Source organism: Saprolegnia parasitica (genome assembly GCF_000151545.1).
Source record: "Saprolegnia parasitica CBS 223.65 unplaced genomic scaffold supercont2.4, whole genome shotgun sequence".
NCBI lineage: Eukaryota > Oomycota > Saprolegniomycetes > Saprolegniales > Saprolegniaceae > Saprolegnia > Saprolegnia parasitica.
Window position 1 is genome coordinate 205,118 of NW_012156398.1, and position 13,943 is coordinate 219,060.

Genomic DNA, 13,943 nt, shown 5'->3' on the forward strand with positions numbered 1-13,943 from the left:
GTCAGTGTGCTCGGGGGATATAAGGCGCCTGTGGGTCGGAGACGGAAAGGTGTAGGGGCTCATTGTCGTGGACGACTGGATTCGGTTCAATGCCGTCGCGCGCATCGGCGTTCTCGTCAAGTCGCTGCGGCTCCACCTCAATCGGTTCCTCACCAAGACGATCAAAGACCCGACGCTCGACATTTTCAAGCGCTCGCTCGTCGACACGGCCATTCATTTTTCTCGATGGCAATGGCGTCTCAGCGCAGCGAGTCGTTTTTCATCGCCCTTGAACCATTCCCGTTGTCCATATTATGATGCATTAATTTCTAGCTTCTTGCGACTCCTTCACGTGCACTCGATCCAATTAGACGACATGTCGATGTCGAGAGAAAGGGACATTTGGTGTGCACAGATGCAGCTCCCGCGTCTCTGCTGCGTGCATGGGAGCCAAAGGTATCACGACAACAATTCGCTTCACGCGTGGACGTAATAATGCGCCGACAGTACGTCGCCGTTGTTGTCTGGAAGACCAGCGACCAAATCAAAAATAGCCGGGCGCAGTACAAGCCAACGGTCACATTCACAACCCATCGAGTTCGAGTGCCCATGCCGTCCCGGCGCGTGCAGCCGTTGGAGACCGCCGTCGAGCGCCGGCCATCGACCTCGACGAGCTCGACCAGCCTCGTGCCTCGTTCCACACCGCGGCGGTATCGACTCGGCCTCGGTATCGCAACGGCCATCGCATCGGTGGTCGTTGGCTGGCACTTTAGCGCTCTCGTCTTTCAGAGCTTTGGTAACGACCACTGGTGGCCGTGCTACTCGCTCGCGTACCAAGCGTACCTCATCGACGTCCTCAACGACGCGCTGCTCGGTTCGCCCAACGGCTCGGTCAACCTCGTGAGTGACTCCGCGCGCGTGGCCAAGACGTACGACATCGCCTCGGCGTTCACAAGCATCTACCCCACGTACATGCGCCACCTCGTCCTCCACGAACTCACGTCGGTGGAACATGGCATTGCAAGTCTGCGGACGATGAGCCCGGGCGACGCTCTCACGGTGCAATCGCAATACTGCTGGGTCGACTTTGCGAAGGAGCTCGAGATGGCCCACACGGCGGCGCGCCAAGCACGGTGCGCCCGCTACGCTGCCAACGGCGCCATGTACCTTGCCTCGGTGCTGCGCAATATTGACTATGGCGCCTTTACAAGCATCTTTGGGGGCATCGGAGGTCCCTTCACCGTCGGCCTGGGGCTCGGTTTGCAGGAGACAGCGACGGGCCGGGCATTTCTACAGTCGCTCGAGATCATTACGACGCCGATCGCCCAAGAAGCGGACATTTGGATGTCGTTCGGACTCGACCGATTTGAACTGCAGTGGCACAACAAGTACCAAACCGGTATCACCGAGCACGCAACGATTCTCAACGCTTTGGGTCACACGGCGTCGATTACGCTCAAGGACCTGCCGCGGCGCCTCGGGAGCTGGTCGTCCGGCATCCTCAACTGGCAGCTCAACAACGATCTCTACAGCGTCCAGGCCTGCAATCAAAGCCTCTTGCGCAACAACGTATCCAATTCTTTTACGCTTGGCAACTGTGTACCGACGTTCGATACTTTCACAGCACTCTACGATGCGAACGGAGCGTACTCGGCGCAGAGGTTCCTCGTCCACACCACCCTGGGACCCTTCCTCTCGATCGACGCTTTTTTCTGCCCGTGCCACCGGCGTTGCAGGAACTCGTACTGCAAGCTGCGAGTGTGCTGGCCCCGCCCTTCGCCGACGAGACGATTCACAGCGGCGTCTTGGAACCGACGCCGCCGACCTGGGCCACGGGGTACGACTACCACGGCGGCAGTCCTCTCTGTCTGCACAGCAGCCCCACGCCTTTTGTACAACCGCCGTTTGACGCCAACGCGCTCTGCACAGGCGCGCATCGCCTGACAACACCCTTCTCATTTCCGTCCTTGCTCCTCGCGCGGGCCATGACGATGGCCATACCCGCCGCCGATCTCTGTGCTTGCGACGTGTCGGGCCAGTGTGCACCGGCCCTTGCGGCAGCCCATTTGGTGTTGAAAGAACGGCAGCTAAACACAGCGGGGTTCGATCCCACGACCCTCGGGCCGGTCGGCATCATGCAATATGCGACATCGACGACCAACGCTTCCAACTGGACGCTACTGTACGAGCCGCTGTTCTCGCCCGATGCGTTCCGTTTCTATGGCTGGCTCATGCTCTACGATTGGGCGATTGGTGCCCGGGAGGTCGTCGCCTTTGAAGGCGATGTCTCAACCTTGACGCTCATCTCCAACACGTACGCGGTGCAGACGTATCCCACGAGCGGCGGCAACTTGTATGTGCCCAACTCGACGCAGATGATCGCGTACATCATTCTTTACACCACGGCCGTCGCCTCGGTTGTGCTGCTGGCCGCTCTCTGCTCGACCTACGCTCTTCCAGCGCGCGTTGAGCCCACCAACTGGCTCGCCTTCCATCGGCTCGTGGGCGCCGCGTGGGTCGGCCGACCGCTGCTCCTGATCCGCGGCGGCGCGGCCATTATCATGCTCAGCACCGCCAACGTTCAGCTGCAGCACTCATCGAATGGCGGGAGCTACTTCTCATGCGACGCACGGTCGATCATCGATGTGTTTGTGTTGTCCATCGAAGCCACGTGGCTCTCGCTGCTCTTGCAAGATGTGGCGCGGCTGCTCGTGCCCGAGGCCACCCACTCCTACGCAACACCGTGTGCTGCCCTCGCCTGCGGCATTCACATCTGCCTCGAGGTCCTCGACCCGATCACGCCCGTCGCCTCGCTACAGCGCACGTGTGCCAGCACCAACTTGGACGCGGTGGTGGTCTGTGCCGGTGCGTCCGTTGTGATCGGCAGCGTTGACCGGGCCCAAGTGCTCGTCGCCACCCACGTACTGCTCACGCTCCTCGGTATCGTGAGTGCAAGCATGTGGCGCCGTACCGAGACGCGCCGCGCGGCGAGCGATATGGAGCCGCCGTTCTACTTGCTATCAGGCCTCGCGACGCTGTACCTAGCCCCGACGTCGCCGACAGGTGTCGACGCAGTGCCCAACGACCCCGTCGCCTGTCTCCTCGCGGGCTTGATTCCGTTCACGACCGATGACAGCATCTACCTCTTCGACTTGAACCGGTGGCTTGTCGTGAAAAGTGTTTTGAACGCCAACGAAGCGTTCCGACCGCTGCACTCGAACGTACTGTGCGTGTCTCGCCGAACGACGTTGCAGCGACCACAGGCGTCCGTGTCGGCGCCGATGCGCATGCTCGTACCGCCGGTCTCTCGCTGGACGCGGTGGTGGTCCAAGCTCGTGTATGGGTCGTCGATTCTGGTTTGTTTGGGCTACATGGCGCTCTCAATTCAGACGAGCGTTCTCTATCTCCGTGTCTCGGCAACCGCGCTCTCCAACGACCTCGCGTGGGCCAACTTTTCCATGCATTCGACGCACCGCTTTCTCGCGTCGATCCTTAGTGCTGACTTTGCCCTTGGCAATTTCTCAGCGCGACCGCTGCAGTTGGATGCGATCGACGTCAACCTTGTCACGACGTCGCTTGATGACGCGTCACGCATGACGCTGCCGGGCAACTTTGGCGCGCGCGTGCAGATGCGGACGCTGGAGCACGCGTTGCGCGATGCCATTCAAGGTCTTCGCAGCACGCCTGCCGCGGACATGCCGTGGATCTTCTCCGCCTACTGCTACCTCGACTTGAACCAGACGTTTGCGATGGCCAACTCGATGAAGCGCCAAGCGCGCTGCCGCAACATGACGACCAACGGCGCCGTGTACCTCGAAACGATCTTGCGCAACACCGAGTGGGACGACCTCCTCGCAGTGTGGGGGAATGCCTTTCACGTGGCTTTCGGGCGCGACCTCGAAGCGACAAACATGGGCATCAACTGGCTGCGCGCGGTCCGTGCCGCGGCCACGAACTGGGTCCCACCGGATGTCGAAGCAGCGTATTGGCGTCGCTCTGGCCTCACGACGTTCACGCTGCAGTGGCAAAACTTCAAGACGATCGGACTCGTCAACACATACCGCGTCGTGAGTGCGTCGAGTGCGTATTACCCGTTTACGCTCGCGTCGCTCAACGGTTCGTACCGCATTCCATCCGAGACGAGCTACAAAATGTACTGGGGCTTGGCCAACGATTTCCGCGCGACCCTCCGCAATGGCAGTGGCATGACCGGCCAAAGCCTCCTCTCCAATAGCGCCAACTACGCGTATGCCAACACGACACCGGCAGCTGTGCTGTTGCGCAACGGGATTCTCAACGCACCGATCGGGCGCGGGCTGCAACTTGTGAGTGACGAGCTCGGTCCGTTTGGCTCGACCGACATGTACTTCGTTCCTGTGCCGACAGTGCTGCGGGCTGCCGTCGACGGTCTTCGCCGCCTACTGCACACGCTCGTAGCAGAGAACGCGTCGGCTCTCGCAACCTTTCTTGCAATCGACACCAGCGTGTCCGTGTGGCCCGTACCCGGGCCGTGGATCCAAGCCAACTTCTTGTCGTTTGGCGGCTCGGTGCTCTGTGACGCGATTCTGCCGACAGCGGCGCCCGCCGTCGGCGCTGGTCTCCTCGTGCTCTTCTCGTTCGACTATGGCTGCGACGCGGTGCCCTACTACGCCAGCTTGCAGCTTAACCGTGCAACGCTCGTGCCCGCGTCCTTGCTCAGCGCCGTTCACACGCAGAGCAACTGGACTGACATTTGCAGGCATGACCCATACAACCTCGTGGCGTGCGACGGGTACCTGAACTCGACAACGTCCTTTACATCCACCTTTGGCTTGGCGGAGGCCATGGCGCGCAATGATATCCACCTCTCGGATGTCTATGCGTCCGTAGCAGCACTCGACATCCAGATCCTCCAGTACGGCAGCGCCTCGACCAACGACCCGCTCTCGCTGGAGCGCCTACCGCTGCTCAACCCGGCCGATCCCACCTACGATCTCTTTGCCTTCGCCTACCTCCTCGAATGGGTGTCGTGTGACCGCGACGTGGTACACTTCCAAGGCGACAACATGTCGCTCACGTTGCTCTCGGAGAAGACGACGCCGATCGCGCAAGCCATTTACGCTGCCGAGCTGCCGTCGGCGCTCGCATCGTATGCGCAGTCGGCCAACATGTTTGTCACGAGCCTTCTCTTGCTCATCGCCTTGCTCCTCACACTCTACATGTGGCTCGCGCGCGGCTACGTGGAGCGCCGGAACGTGCTCAAATTGAACCGCATCGGCGCCATGAGCTACGTCGGGCGCCCGCTCATCTTTGTCCGGTCGGCGACCGCCATGATGCTCCTCGCCACCGCGTCGCTCGAGCTCCACATCACCGACGGCCTCGCGTTTCTGGCGCCAGGAGCCACCTCGTGGCTTTCTGTGCTGCTCGCATCGAGCGAAGTCACATGGCTCGTCGAGGTCGTCAACGACATGGCCATGGTACTCACGCGGTCGCACGCGGCGCAGTACGCGGCAATCAACAGCCTCAGCGTCTGGGCCGCCACGGCGCTCCTCTCGTGGAACGCCCCGGTGACGTTTACAGCCATTTACGCACCCGTCTGTCGATTGAGTCACATGGACTTGCAAGTCACGTGCGAGACGGCGGCCATCACGATCGGCCACTGGCAGCGCATTGCAACGCTCGCATGTCTGACACTAAGTGTCAACGCGCTCTGCTATAGCATTGTGCGGAGTCTGCAGCGCTGGCGCTGGCTCTGGCGGCTCGTGCCCGCGCAATGGCGGCCAAAAGATAGTGTGCCAGCGCCGACCAAGAAGGTGCAGTCGCTTCTGCTCTCGGCGGGTGCTACGTTTCTCTTTTACCACGCGCCGTGGATCTTCAACGACGTCTACTACCTGGACCGGGCGTCCGCCGCATTGAATGGGCTGCTCAGCGTGCGCTATGACGGCATCTACTATGTGCTCGACATCAAACTCTGGCGCATCTTGGTGCTGGCCCCGACGCCGTGCCCACCCCAGCACCCCAAGTATGCAGCTGCGCAGTACGCACTGCCACTGAGTCTTCACTAACAACAAAGACTCGTCCGTGTCGTACGCATCGTGTAGGACAGACTCGACCGCCGGTCGTCGCTTCCGAGACTTATGCTGTGCAGAAATGCATACCAACTGGGACATACAACGAACACTTTTGCGCAAAATCAACGACATCTTGCTAATAATGGTGCTGTGATTCGATAGGGTCTTGGTGGTTTGGGTTGTGCGTAGATGGGTTTTGCTTAGCCACGCGAGCTATAGCATGACACGCTTCCTATAGCCTCTGCATCGATTTCGCAAAAGAGCTCGAGTTGTATGCCACATTATTGTCCGGCAGGGCCGCGTTCCACGTATGACGCCTTGGATTGGTTGCAAGACCTTATATGGCCGTGATTCAGCCAATCACAAGTCGATAAAGAAATATTTATGGCCAATCCATGACTTTCTATTTCATAACCGGTTTGGAGCTTAACGGGCTGGTTTGACAGCCGGTTGGCAGACGGCTGATCCTTCCACAAAGATATTTGTTCCGTGCTGGCCGCCGATCGATTACCATGCGCTTCTGGCCCGAGCAGACGTACCGGCGCTACGAGATGGCGCTGCTCTGCACGATGGGCACGCTTCTCTGCTACGCCGACCGTAGGCAACGCTGTCCTACGCCTCCTCATGGTCACACTGCGCGTAGGAACCAACATTGGCATTGCGATCCCGTCCATCGAGCCCGACCACGCCAAGCAGGGCCAGATCCTATCGTCCTTTTACTACGGCTACATCTGCACGCAGCTCCTTGGCGCCCACTGGGCCTCGATCTACGGGCCCAAGCGTGTGCTCGTCGCCGGCGTCGTCGTCTGGACGTGCTTTGATGTGCTCACGATCACGACCGCGTCGTCGCCAGCCTGGCTTCGCGTCGTGCGCGTCGGCATGGGCCTCGGCGAAGGCATCTTGTTCCCGACCTTGCACACGCTCTCAGCATCCTGGTACCCCGCGACCGAGCGCAGTCGGCTCATGTCGATCGTCTCGAGCGGCGTCGACCTCGGGACCATTGTCGCCATGGCCGTCTCGCCGCTGCTGCTCGCGTCGCTCGGGTGGCGCTCGATCTTTCTTCTCTTTGGCCTCCTTAGCACATCATGGGTGCTCCTCTTCCTCTGGCGCGGCAGCAGCAAGCCCGAGACCGACGCGTACATCACCACCGCCGAGAAGGCGACGATTCTCTCGCAGCGCGGGTCGCTCATCGCGTCGTCGCCGCCGCCTTGGCGCCGCCTCGTTCTCAACAAGCACGCATGGGCGGTTTACGCCGCCCACTTTGCCTTCAACTATGGCTGGTACGTGCTGCTGGGGTGGATGCCGCAGTACTTTCGCGAGAAGCTGCACCTCTCCCTGGCCTCGTCCGGGCTCGCGGCCGCGTGCCCGTACATTGCGGGGTACGTCGGCGTCCTCTTTTGGGGCATGGTCTCGGATCGACTGCTGCAGCGCTACCGTGTCTTGCACGTGCGCCAGACCATGAACGCGATCGGCCTTCTCGGGGCCGCCCTCGCGCTGTACCTCCTGCGCTACGCTGCATCGGCGCCGTCGGCGATCGCCATGCTCTGCCTCACGCTCTTCTTCGCCCGCGCCGCGACGCTTGGGTACTGGGTCAACATGGTCGACATTGGCCCGTCCTGCGCCGGCCACGTACGCCAGTTTTTCCATGATGAATTGATGGATTGATAGATTGATATTTTAATCGGCGTAGATCATGGGCGTCAGCAACACGATCGCTACACTGCCCGGCATTCTTGGCAACGTCCTCACGGGCTACCTCCTCGGACACGGCGCCGGCAACTGGGACTTGGTGTTTGACATTGCCAGCGCGCTCCTCGTCCTCGGCGCCGTCGTCTTTCAAGTGCTCTCGACCGACCGGGTCGTGATCGAGGCGACGGCGCCGCGCCGGTCGTACAAGAAGAATGACGCCGACGACGTCCCGATGCAAGCGCTGCTTCTGGACGTGACGACCATCACCGACGACGACGACGACGACGACGCGCCGTCGACACGGCGCGAGGACGGCGAGTTTTTTATTTAAACATTAAGACCAATATATATATACGATGCGACATGCACACACGACAATATGTGTTTGGATCTACGCACGTGCCACGGTCGCACGGTAATCGTCGTCGGCCGAATCGCACGGTCGCGGCGACGACCCACGGACCAGCGGTGGCGCGGCCATCGCAGCACGAAAGACCCGCTCGAGCGCCGGCAAGAGGGGGCCATCGGCGACCCAGACGCCGTACTCGACAAGCAGCAGCAGCGTGTACGGCAGTGGCAGCCACTGCGTATAGCGCAGGTACCACAATAGCGCGGTGAGGATCGGAGGAAACCCGCCGTCACGGACCATTCGGCGCATGGCGTCGACCAGCGACGTGCGCCAAAGCAACGTCCGGAGCGCGCGGCCGTACAGCATAAGGCCGACGCTGAGAGGCACTAGCGCCAGAGACGTCGTTGGCGCGACTGCGTGCGAGAGCGCGCTCAGCAGCAGACACACGAGGCAGCGCAGTGTCGTCGAGCGGTGCGGCTCGGGGCCACGCGGCGTGAACGGCGAGCGTTGCACCGCTGCATGCAACGAGCACCCGTGCACACAGCGGGAGGGCTGCGAGAAGTTGCACAAGCGGGGGTAGCAACTGGAGGCCGCCGCAGCCGCCGGCCAAGTAGACAAAGAGCCGACATGAGTCGCGTGTGAGCATGACGTGGCGCATCTCGGCCGCGTACGAGAGCACATAGCGCTCGAGCGGTCGGAGGCGCGTGTAGAGCAGGCGGAGCACGCTAGCCTTTATGGGCAGGTAGAGCGCCGGCAAGAGTACAAACGGCCGCGCCGAGGCCATGGCGATGGAGTCGTCGAGGCCGTCGAGGCGCAGTGCGAAGAGCACGGGCTGCGCGCCAAAGAGCCATCCGGTCGCGCTGGCGCAGCCCAGCAAAAGGTACATTTGGTCAAAGAAGACGCTGTACATGGCCATGTGGAGGCGCAGTGTATCGCGTGTGATGGTCCATTGCCGGATGTAGTCGGCGCGCGTGCGCAGGAACGGGCTGCGAAAGTGGTGCTCGCAGAGCCGCGCCCAGAGCCACGGCGCGCGGCTTGCGTCGTGCCACGCGCGCGCGACGCATGACGCGCGGGTGACCGACTTGCTGTCGAGGAAGCTCAAGATGCGCTCGATCACGTCGCCCGGCATGGCCATGCTTGTTCGAAACTGGCTCGTAAAAGCTTCTTCTGCGCAACCGGTTCGGTCTTGCGGATGGCTACTGTACGTGGCAGCTGGACAGGCCAGCACGGTCCTCGTCCATGAAGAACGCCCGTTGCACGCACCCGTTGATTGCTTCGAGGCCCGTAGTACTAGCTATTAGCAGTCACATGCTTCATGCGGCGCTTGAATCGACCTGCACGGATGCAGCTGGTGTAGCTCGTCGCCATGTGTCATGATGACCGCTCGTTGTGAAGACTCGGATGAAGACGCCTTCCTCGTCCAAACACGTGCACGGAAGATGACACAATAAGAGCTGGCATGTGCCATGAGAAGAGACGTTGAGAGGACCAAGTCTGCGCTGCTCCGCGAACGCAGCCCATCGACCCAGAGCCGCACACGGCCTGCGCGAACAGCCTCGTGTGCACATGGAGCGCATGGCCGGTCGTTCAGCATATAGCACCGTAGGAGAACGCCTCAGTGCAGGCAAACCGTGGGCCGTATTTCAATTGTACACGTCCGCACACGAGAACCGTGCGATTTTAAAATGACCTGCGCTCCAATCCGCTCCTATCGTGTGAGGCTGCCACGTCATCCTTGATCTCCGTACAACGCAAAAGAGTTGACGTCGATACCGGCCTCGTACGGGCGAGAAGAGGGACGACCGAAAGCTTGTTATAGAATCCCTTCAGCGCCGGTGGGCTCATTTGAGCCACTCGAGAAAGGAGCTAGCGATCAAGACCCATTGGCGTGTTTGCTGCAACACATACAAAGGCCGTTTGTGGTCGACAATTTTGTCATTCGTACCCGACATGTCTCATGTAGATATGTGTACAGCTTTGTAAATATATACTGGTACAGTTGCTTCTCCTTGACGTTGTGGACTAGGCGCACTCGGCGGCGGCCGCCGCCGGCTTGGTCTTGGACCGCGCCTTCTTGAGGAGGAACTTGCGATGCACGACGCGGAACTCTTCGGTGAACGCCCAGAGCGCGCTAAACAGTTCGTCCAGTTCATAGTCGCCTTGCTCGCCGAAATAGTCGAGAAATTGCTTTTTCTAGTCCACAAATATCAATCTGTCAATCTCTCAACCAAGAAAACGGCGCCAACAACACGTACCCGATCCGCGAGCGTGCTCAGCTGGTGCGTCAAGTCCTTGAGCTCCATGGCCGACTTGTCGGCGAAGTTGCGGATCGCGGCAGCCGTCAAGTTGTCTTCGCCTTCTTCGTCTTCAATCTTCTCGGCCTCAGCGACCAAGAGCGCATGCCCCGTCTCCAGCGCCTTCTTCTCTTGGTGCAGTTGCGGAATGAGCACCCGCGAAGCTCGCTCGAGGAGGCCGATTTCATCTTCAAATTTTGCCAGCTCGGGCGCGTCACGCTACCCCACACCGCATGAGACCGACATCGCATGCATGGGAAGCGTCGTACATCGACCGTCTCGACAAGGAACTGGAGCAGCGTCGTTTGGCCGATAAACGCCTTGGTCTGCGAGAGCTTGACGAGCGAGCTCAGCGAGAAGCCCGGCGCCACTTGGGTCTCGGCGGCTTCTTTCCCAAAGTTGAGAAGGTTGCCGATGCGCAGCACGAGCAACAAGATGTCCTACGTCTTGTGATGCAAGGTAAACGCAAGACTATTAACGTACCCGCAGCTCGGTACTTTCACAGATCTGGTGCACGCAGCGCTGGACCAGGAGGATCGTTTCGCTACAGAAGCATCAGAATCATGGTCGAGGTCCTTGCAGAACGCACTGGAGCTCGTGGCTGCGCGTCGGAAACTCCTGCTTGTACACGAGGCAGTGCATCTTGTCGGTGAAGCGCGGCGTGTCGCGCATCTCGTGGCAAAAGCGCTCGGCCGTTCCGAGCATGTTGACGTCGCCCGGAAACTTGCGGATCGTGTCCATCTCGGTATGGTCTGGCCAGAGATCAATGAGTGCTTTGAGGTGCATGGACGACATGATGGTCGGGTTCATGTCGAGAATCTCCGTCTTGATGCGCCTAGCGTTGTCGCATCAGACAATTTAAGTCGCGTCGACGCAAACACGGACTCGAACGGAATCTTGACGCGCGCGAGGGTGATGGCAATGTTCTGGGACTTCTTCATGTCGAGGAGCGAGATCTTGGACGGCGCGCCGCCGCGGAACGACTCTTGGCGCTGAAAGTTTTTGGGTTTCGGCGCTTCGGCCTCCTTGAGGCTCTTGACAAAGGTCTTCTCGAGGGCTTCGACGCTGGCCGACGAGAGCTTGACTAGAGACAGCAGTACGGTTCCTTGCTCGTGCACGCATGGTTAGAATTCAAATACCTTGGGAGGTTTGCTTCCAAAGCGTCGCGTTGTTGCCCGTGAGGTTGTCCTTGGAGAGGACAAACCAATGGAGCTTCTTCCGGATCGAGTCGGGCTTGGTGAGACGCCGCGCCAAGTTGGCGCCTTGGGCAACCGCCGGCGCCTTCTCGGGGTAGAGCCAATTCGGATCCACGCCGTCCATCTTCATCTTGTGCTGCACCGCGCCTTCGGGCATGCCGCGCTTGAGCATGACCTTGTACTTTTCAATGACCTTGAGCTGGTGCGCGCGAAAGGCGTCGTCGATCTTGTTTTTCGGCACGCTCGGATGCGTCGGGTCGAGGTCGAGGAGCCGAGCAGAGATGCCATCGGCCGACAGCTTGTGCTGAACGACCTCCTTGGGCAGCCCCGTTTTAAGCATCTTGTAGTACATGGCGTACGTCGGGTCTTCGGCGAGCGTCGGCAGCTTGAACGGGAGGTTCGGGTCCATGTCCAGAATGTTGGGATCCACGCTTTCCTGGATCATCTTGTGCTGCACGGCGGGCCGCGGCAGACCGCGCTTGAGCATTAAAAAGTACTTGGAGTATTTTGGGTCCTCGCGCAGGGGCACACCGGCAGATGCCGCGTCGGCTTCGGGCGTTGCTTCCGGCGTGTCACCGCTGGACGACGGCGCATCGGGAGGCGCACGTTTCTTCATCATCTCTGCGAGCATCGCGTTCTTCCCATCGCCTCCCGACGACGGCGCGGCTGGCGGCGCCCGCTTCTTCATCATCTCCTCAAGCATAGCGTTCTTGCCGCCTCCCGATGACGGCGCGGCTGGCGGCGCCCGCTTCTTCATCATCTCCTCAAGCATAGCGTTCTTGCCGCCTCCCGATGACGGCGCGGCTGGCGGTGCCCGCTTCTTCATCATTTCCTCGAGCATGGCATTCTTGCCGCCGCCGTCCGACGACGGTGTGGGTGCGGCGGCCGGTGGCGCCCGCTTCTTCATCATCTCTTCCAGCATGGCATTGCGAGAGGCGGGTGGCGCGGCCGGTGCCTCTTCGACTGGCGCGGCTCGCTTCTTCATCATCTCTTCGAGCATGGCGTTGCGAGAGCAGGGTGGTTCTGCCGGTGCAGGCGGCTCTTCGACCGGCGCGGCTCGCTTCTTCATCATCTCTTCGAGCATGGCGTTCCGAGACGGTGGTGCAGGTGCCTCTTGCACGGGTGCGGCTCGCTTCTTCATCATCTCTTCCAGCATTGCATTGCGTGATGTCGGCGGCGCGACCGGTGCTGGTGCAGGCGGCTCTTCGACTGGCGCGGCTCGCTTCTTCATCATCTCTTCGAGCATCGCATTGCGCGATGACGGCGGCGCTTCCTCAACGACCAGAGGTGGCGCCTCGGTCGTCGGCGCGTCGGATGGCTCGGGCTCGACCGGTCCTGCCCGCTTCTTCATCATCTCTTCCAGCATTGCATTTTTTGGCGCCGGCTTCTTGGGCGAGTCGCCACCCCGCGACGCATTGCGCTTCTTCATCATCTCCTCGAGCATCGCATTGCGGGGCGGCGCATCCGTCGTCGTTGCTTGTCGGCTCTTCATCATCTCTTCAAGCGTCGGGTTCTTGGCCGGCGGCAGACCCTTCTTGCCTTTCTTGGACGGCTTGCGCTTCTGCTGTACCATGTCCTCGAGCGACTTGGGTGGGCCGGGCGGCGGCCGCGTGTCGAGAAATGCATTCTGTCGCTGCATGGGGCCTCGTATCGTGCTGCGTATCGGCGGCGCGTCGTCGTCGTCGTCCGTGACGTGGCCGCCGCGGAGGCGCTCTTCCTCTTCCTGCTTGGCCTCGAGCTCAAGCAAGATCTCGATCGCCGACTTGGCGAGCGGCGTCGCAAACGTGCCATCGTTTATCTCGCCATCGTCCTTCTTGGCCGTCGTCGTCGGGAAGAGCGGCGTCGTGGGCAGGTTGAGCGCGCGCGCAAAGTTGGTCTTCTTGCCCATGCCGCCGCCGAGGAGCGGGTTGGCCTTGCCATTGCTGCGCTTGAGGTCGGCGAGGAACGCCATGCTGCTGCTTGTCTTGGTCTAGTACGAGGAGGAGGAGGATCGTCTTCGTCGTCTCGAGCACGGTCGCATGCACCAAGCGGCGACGGTGATGAGTGGCCCCTCGAGCGGTATAATGCAGGTTCCAGGCGGGCCCATTTCTTTGACAATCCGGATACCGTGCCAGGACGCCGGATACGTTGCCATGAAGTTTCTTTGTAGCAATGGACGGCAGAGGCAGGGTGACACGTCATGACGCGGAGCGCGATCGGCGACTGCCGGCGGTACCTACACTACTGCGCGACGTACTGTAGCCGATCCTCGCAGTCGCCACGTGGATGCGATGTCGTCGATGCTGAAAAGCCTCGATGCGCGGCTGCCGGCGAGGACGAAGACGACGCGACAGGCGGTGACAGCCACCACCTGGGGCCATTGTCTAGGCGTGTAGCATGGCGGTAA

The 13,943-nt window shown here is 60.8% G+C and overlaps 5 protein-coding genes across 5 annotated transcripts; 3 read left to right on the plus strand and 2 right to left on the minus strand.

Annotated features, from left to right (window-relative positions):
- Window positions 1-588: 588 nt before the first annotated feature.
- On the plus strand, window positions 589-6,023 carry SPRG_22090 (hypothetical protein; the record flags this gene model as incomplete). Its single annotated transcript, XM_012340378.1, has 2 exons — window positions 589-1,548; window positions 1,716-6,023. 2 exons carry the CDS (start codon window positions 589-591, stop codon window positions 6,021-6,023), a joined length of 5,268 nt encoding a protein of 1,755 aa, XP_012195768.1.
- Window positions 6,024-6,541: 518 nt separating this feature from the next.
- SPRG_19213 (hypothetical protein) lies at window positions 6,542-8,049 on the plus strand (the record flags this gene model as incomplete). The annotated part of the gene is made up of 3 exons (XM_012340244.1): window positions 6,542-6,626; window positions 6,673-7,658; window positions 7,720-8,049. The coding sequence occupies 3 exons, from the start codon at window positions 6,542-6,544 to the stop codon at window positions 8,047-8,049; spliced, it is 1,401 nt and encodes a 466-aa protein (XP_012195634.1).
- Window positions 8,050-8,109: 60 nt separating this feature from the next.
- SPRG_19214 (hypothetical protein) lies at window positions 8,110-9,202 on the minus strand (the record flags this gene model as incomplete). The annotated part of the gene is made up of 2 exons (XM_012340245.1): window positions 8,110-8,582; window positions 8,608-9,202. 2 exons carry the CDS (start codon window positions 9,200-9,202, stop codon window positions 8,110-8,112), a joined length of 1,068 nt encoding a protein of 355 aa, XP_012195635.1.
- An 887-nt stretch (window positions 9,203-10,089) lies between these two features.
- On the minus strand, window positions 10,090-12,173 carry SPRG_19215 (hypothetical protein; the record flags this gene model as incomplete). Its single annotated transcript, XM_012340246.1, has 7 exons — window positions 10,090-10,260; window positions 10,323-10,580; window positions 10,631-10,801; window positions 10,845-10,905; window positions 10,951-11,196; window positions 11,247-11,445; window positions 11,501-12,173. 7 exons carry the CDS (start codon window positions 12,171-12,173, stop codon window positions 10,090-10,092), a joined length of 1,779 nt encoding a protein of 592 aa, XP_012195636.1.
- Window positions 12,174-12,724: 551 nt separating this feature from the next.
- SPRG_19216 (hypothetical protein) lies at window positions 12,725-13,249 on the plus strand (the record flags this gene model as incomplete). Its single annotated transcript, XM_012340247.1, has 1 exon — window positions 12,725-13,249. One exon carries the CDS (start codon window positions 12,725-12,727, stop codon window positions 13,247-13,249), a length of 525 nt encoding a protein of 174 aa, XP_012195637.1.
- Between the last annotated feature and the right edge of the window lie 694 nt (window positions 13,250-13,943).